Genomic DNA, 5,853 nt, shown 5'->3' with positions numbered 1-5,853 from the left:
CCCCCCCCAATTACTTTTAAAGAAAACTACTCTTCCTTTTGAAATAAAAGAATTGCACACCTGAGGAAACATTTGATGTCTTCCTGGTATTACCAGCACAGACAAACGGTGACCCAGATGTTCATACATACTGCCTCTGTTATTTCGAGTCAGATTTTTTTTGCCTATAGTATTTCTTTTCAACTTAGAAGGTACAATCCATCACCTTTAAACGAACAATATTACTTTGTTACACTGTACTGATTTACTGATGACTTTTTAAAATCTTCTTTCACACGCTTTTAGTAGTCAGACACACTTATCGCTACAAATTCTGTTTTCTTCTGAAGGTGGACTTTTTGCAGAATAGATTCATAAGGGAATACTGAAAGGCAGCACCTTCCTGAATAAATCCTGCTCACAAAACAGATTAGATGATGTTGGACAGAGTTACAGTGGTGCTGTAATGCTGGGCCGAATGCAGCCTGATTGTTTCATTTGCTGTTGCATCTTTCTGTATCATCTAATTTCTTCTGCTTTGGGGATTGATTCAGCCCAAGGTGTTAGGGTGAATCCCAAATAAGTGTGTCAGTGCTTGTCTTGGGCTTTCAGCTGGGGGCAAAGGTAACTTTCATATCTGCAAGAGCTTGCTATACAGTTTTTAAGATACTCTGCACTATTAAATCCTTCTGTCATTGTTCGTATGTTCCTATAAATTTCTGTTTTCTTTACTTTGGCTCTGTTTTGGGAAACTTGGCTATTGGCTCTCCTGTTGTGAGCTTCCCAGGGCAGGTGATGGATGATTTTTTTTTTGGTGGAGGGACACATGACACCTGCTGAGTAGGGCACTGTATAAATGCTGTCCCTTTTTCTTAGAAGCAAACCAAAACCAAACACTAACAAACCACTGTAACATTAGCATGCTTTTGTGAAAGTCGTACAGATTTCACAGTTGCTTGTGAAAACACTGTCCTTAAAGAAGGTAACAGATAAATTGTACCAGTTCCTCATCTAGCATACCTAAATAGAACTGTAAGCTTCATGATGCTGCAGACTTCTCTCCTTGGAGTTATAATTCATAATGGAAAATTGTAGCTTCTATGACTAGATTTCTTGTGTTGCATTGCACAGTACCTTGTCAGTATTTTAAATGTCATTCTGAATTTGTTTCAGGAATTACCAGAAACGGTTCTCTTAAAGTTTATTCGGCCAGACAACACATCAGTACCTGCAAGACCAACACCAGAGCAGCTTTCTAATCTTATCAAGACAAGTCTTCATTATCCAGAGTCCTTCAATCATTCTTTTCATCAAAAAAGGTTAGTGCGATGTTTTCTTTAGGAAGTTTTGAATTAATGTTAATTTGACATAAATCCTGTTGAGAGATGCTGTGTGCTGGTTATGGTACAAAAGGTAAAAGTATGGTATGTGAGGGTGAAATCTTGCTCAATTCTTAAACTCACGGCTTTGTAATTTTATAGGTAATAGGAAAGTTTCATGTAGAGAAATAGGTTGTAATACCACAGTTCACTTTTAGTTTTAACTAGTAATGTTATCAAACTTACTGAAAGCAAAATAAACAGTGTGGCTACTCCGAGAAGGTAGACAGAAAGTAAGAGGTACTTTGAAGTCTACGGCATCTGACTTGCCAAGATCAGCTATACATGGTTCTGATTTATGTCAGAAGGAAAGGTGGTAACACTTAGATCACTTGCAGGGAGCTTGCCTTCTGGAAAGATATCAGAATTAACTTCTGTCAAAAAGTGGACTGCTAGAGTGAATTAGTCAGAGTCTTTCAAAATTAAAATTATATGAACAAAGTCCTCTGGATTCATTTGCAGATACGAAATGAATTGTACTTTATACTTAAAGATACATATTTAAGTTTGAGTTGTGTTATCTGGATCTGTACTGTGTTGTAAAATTTCTTTTAATACAAGTAAGTTGTCAAAATAACAATTTCTTTATAAAATATAACATTTATTTGTTTTATAAGGTGGTATATTTTAATGACAGTTACAAAGCATCCATTATTCCAATAAAAAGTTAATCTCTTATTTGTTACAGTTGTTAATTGTTCGTCTCTTGTTAGTCAAGTTTAGAATCTTTAGGCTGTTAAGCAATGGTAAGGAATTCCAGTGACACAAATCACTTGTTGCATACATAGAGCTGTTTTCAGCCACAATAGTTTTTGTACCTGCCTGTGAATATCTTGGTCTTACTTGCTGCAGTGTTATTTATGGAAACAATCATACTAATTGTGAACAAGCAGGGTATCGACTAACTGTATTAGCTTTGTTAAGGGTAAAGGTTTAAATTGGCAACCAGACGTGTATGTGCTCTCTGTGCTGTTTGGACTAAAACTTCAGGCCAAATGCCAGCAATTTCTCTACACGAGGCAGTGCAGAAGAAATGTATCTAGACAAAATGTGCTTAACAGCAGTTCAGAGAGCAGCGTTCTGGACCACGTTATCCCAATCTGAAATGCCTTTTGTCAGTTTATTTACTGTAAAGTAAGGTGGTATTTGTGCTTTTGCTAGTCTTTCTTAGCTGGATGAAGAAAGGTCATAACTTCATTTGGCTCAATCAAGCCCATGCTGTTTGCCTCAATTAATAGCTTTTTTTATGAGTAACTTTAGTCAATGTAGGTGATTATATTACTATACTTGACTGTTGCATAATAGACAACTACATGTTAATTTTATGTTACTTGAAATTTATTTCAACTATTTAAGAGTATAATTAAGACCATATAGAGTAAGACTTTTAACTTTTTCTGGAACGATTTCTCTTCTCAGCCTCTGTCTGGTACCTGTCACTCTCCTACTTTCCAATTGTTCCCAGGCTGTTGTAGATGTGATGATTGATTTGCGGCATAAAACAACAAGGTAATGTGTTACTGTTAATAAACAACATTTTCTGAGAATGCTTCGTAGTTTTGGGGAGTCTTGTAGTGTTTTAACTGTATTGAATATCTAGAATAGGATGTTTTTCAACAGTGGCTTCTTTGAAGGACTGGAAGGTGATAAAGCCTTCATACAGTCAAATGGGAGTCTTCAGTCAGTGCTCAATTTTACTTTGATTCTAGCTGTTGCTAAGACACAACCTTGACTAGTGACTTTTGGATAGTTAAACTCTGCAGATCTTTCTCTAGAAAGAAAAGTGGAATTGTATTTGAAGTAATGAATTACAAGCTTCAGCAAACTTATTTTATTAAATGTGGTGTTGGATTTTCAATTTAAAAATACCAAGTAATTTGTAGAAAACTTTTGAAGTTTAAATTTAAGTACTTCCACCTGTACTGTGGCTTAGTGTAAAATGTCATAGAAACATAAGTATTTTTAAGACTTCCCCTAGGTTTATCAGCTAATTCTTAAGACTGGCCTTTTGCTTAGAGCTGTAGTAGTATGTGCAATAATATTATCACTGAGTAAACATTGTGAGAACTGTTTCTAAAAGTTTTACTAAGGATTTCGGTGGGAGTGAGAACTCAGTGCCATAATATATCATTGTTATTTTTTCCACTTCTGTTAAAACAAGGCAATTTAACTCATAAATTATTCAGGTGAGACCCCCCCTCCATCCCACCCCACCCCAGTAGACATAAGGCTACTTGGTCTGCTCACCATGAAATAGACTTTGTGGGAGCTCTGAATAGTCTTGGCAGTGGAGCAGAGGCAGATTGTGAAGGACATTGAGGTAGACTTAGTCATGGGTAATATTTGCTTTTTGCAAACGGTCCATCCAGGCAAGTGAGAAATGAAAAACCCAGGGCCTAATGTACAGGTTTAGAAATAGAGAGCAGAAGACTTAAGTCAGTTTTATTTATTACTTAAGATTAGCCAGCTATTCACTGATCTGGTGTGTTTTCACAAGATGGTCATGTTTTGCAACAGTATAGTGTAACACATGTCTTCGGAAGGACAGTGTAGTCATGTGCCTTGAAATTTCCTAAAAAAACCCAACCCACCCCACTCCCCACAACCAACATATTAATGCAATGTCTATCAAGCAGTGTATATCCATTCTGGCTATTTCTGTGTGACAGAAATTTAACTCTGGTTTGTGGGACAGTGCTAAGAATGCCTTACATAGGGATGCCTAAAGCTGTGACGATTTGAATCTTGTTACTATGTCTATTGTTAGAGTCATGTGCCACTTACATAAAAAGCTAGGAATACACTGGAATTCATCATTATACATATATGTATAATTAATGTTCTGTATACTGTACAGTATATTAGGAACCAAAGTAATGCTTTAAAGATTTGTACTGATTCACCTGAGCCAAGGAGAGAGCTGCTGTAAAGAGTATATTAACTGTGAGTCAGAGAACATTAAAGTATTTGGTAAAAAGTAAGGACTCAGAGTTAAATTGAGCTTATGATTGGACGTAGGGACCCCATAAAGAAATTGTAGTAGGCAGGCAATCAAGAAGTCTCGGCGACTTCCACGTCAGAATAGTAACTAAATAGCAACTTGCCAGAATAATAACTTCAGTTTCCAATTCCTGACTTTTAAAAAAAGTTTTCAGAAAGCATAAACAAGCATCTCTTTGTCAGAGGCCAGCGATGGACACGCTACATTCTGAAATCTTGGGAAAACTTGAGGTTGAGGGAATTGTGTAAACTGGTAATGCATGTTTCAAATACAGAGAAATAACTTTGTTACCTTCTTTTTCAGCCCAGAAGCACTAGAAATCCACGGATCTTTTACATGGCTCGGGCAAACACAGTACAAGCTTCAACTTAAAAGCCAGGAGGTCTATAGCTTGCAGCTGAAAGCTTGCTTTGTTCATACAGGTGTCTATAACCTTGGAACCCCCAGAGTATTTGCCAAGCTAGTGGACCAAGTTACCTTGTTTGAAACGAGTCAGCAGAACTCCATGCCTGCACTGATTATTATCAATAATATCTGACCACTTCCTGGAAAAAAACCTCACACTAAAATACAAAATAAATGGGATTCTTTTCTTATATTGCTGGTTGACATTTTGCTGCAGTTTTTGGAAATAGCACCTCAGACATCTAACTTGTTACTAAAGATTGTGTAGGAAGGAAAATAGCAAAATATTCAGACTACTTGTCAATTTGTTTCTCAATGCAACGCACGTTGGACTGAAAATACGTTTATCCTTTTATAATGTATTTCTTCTCTGGTAATTAAGATATTCATAACACAAAATACTCTTTAACTTCAAATCTGAACATATTTGTATGTCCTATGCCCTGTCAAAAATGCAGTTTGACTGCTGTCACAACTTCCAGCATGGTGTGTTAATATTTGTGGCTGTATTAGGATATGGTTCAGGAAGAAACCCTCATTGGCTTTTTCCTGTCTGAAGCCATTAGTCAGGATATATCCCAGCCTTACTGTGAAGTTCAATAAGGTGTCTCAAATCCATTTCTTTTTCAGTTCTTTAGTTTAAAATTTTGAGTTTTCACGTTTATGGAAACTGGTCACCGTTCGAGGTTTACACACAAGTCCCACTTAAGGTGTTTCAAAAATAATTTCTTCAACTGGTTTGAGTATTTTTTTGTCATTCATCTCAAGACAGAATGCACTACTCCACAACCATGAGATTGTCATTTAAATTGTCACTTGCTTTATTATGTAACTATAACAATTGATCTGTTTTAAAAAAAGATCTACTCAAGATTTTCAAGAAATGTATTATATTTATAACAAATGTACTGTAAATAGAATAAAACATACATCATATTCACTGTATGAACTTGTGGCCTTTTTTCCCCCCTTTTCACACAGCTGTAGCAATGTACATGTACTGATGCTGTCTACATATCGAGATACCTACAAGCTGAGGGCTGAGGTGCCATGTCCCTGTCATCTGAAGGGCTGGGACCAGCAGGGGTA

General features: G+C 36.5%; 1 protein-coding gene across 1 annotated transcript in view; it reads left to right on the top strand.

Moving 5' to 3' along the window:
- The window catches only part of TRAPPC8 (trafficking protein particle complex 8), a gene marked incomplete at its 5' end in the record, with an annotated part of 46,658 nt that extends 41,220 nt beyond the window's left edge, over window positions 1-5,438 (top strand). The window contains 3 exons of the mRNA XM_010187190.1: window positions 1,153-1,298; window positions 2,778-2,867; window positions 4,663-5,438. Of these exons, the coding sequence (XP_010185492.1) occupies window positions 1,153-1,298; window positions 2,778-2,867; window positions 4,663-4,897 (471 nt within the window). The remainder of the gene's footprint in view (window positions 1-1,152; window positions 1,299-2,777; window positions 2,868-4,662) is intronic.
- Window positions 5,439-5,853: the final 415 nt, after the last annotated feature.

Source organism: Mesitornis unicolor, unplaced genomic scaffold (genome assembly GCF_000695765.1).
Source record: "Mesitornis unicolor isolate BGI_N332 unplaced genomic scaffold, ASM69576v1 scaffold10800, whole genome shotgun sequence".
NCBI classification, from domain to species: Eukaryota; Metazoa; Chordata; class Aves; order Mesitornithiformes; family Mesitornithidae; genus Mesitornis; species Mesitornis unicolor.
This window is presented reverse-complemented; position numbering and strand designations above follow the sequence as displayed.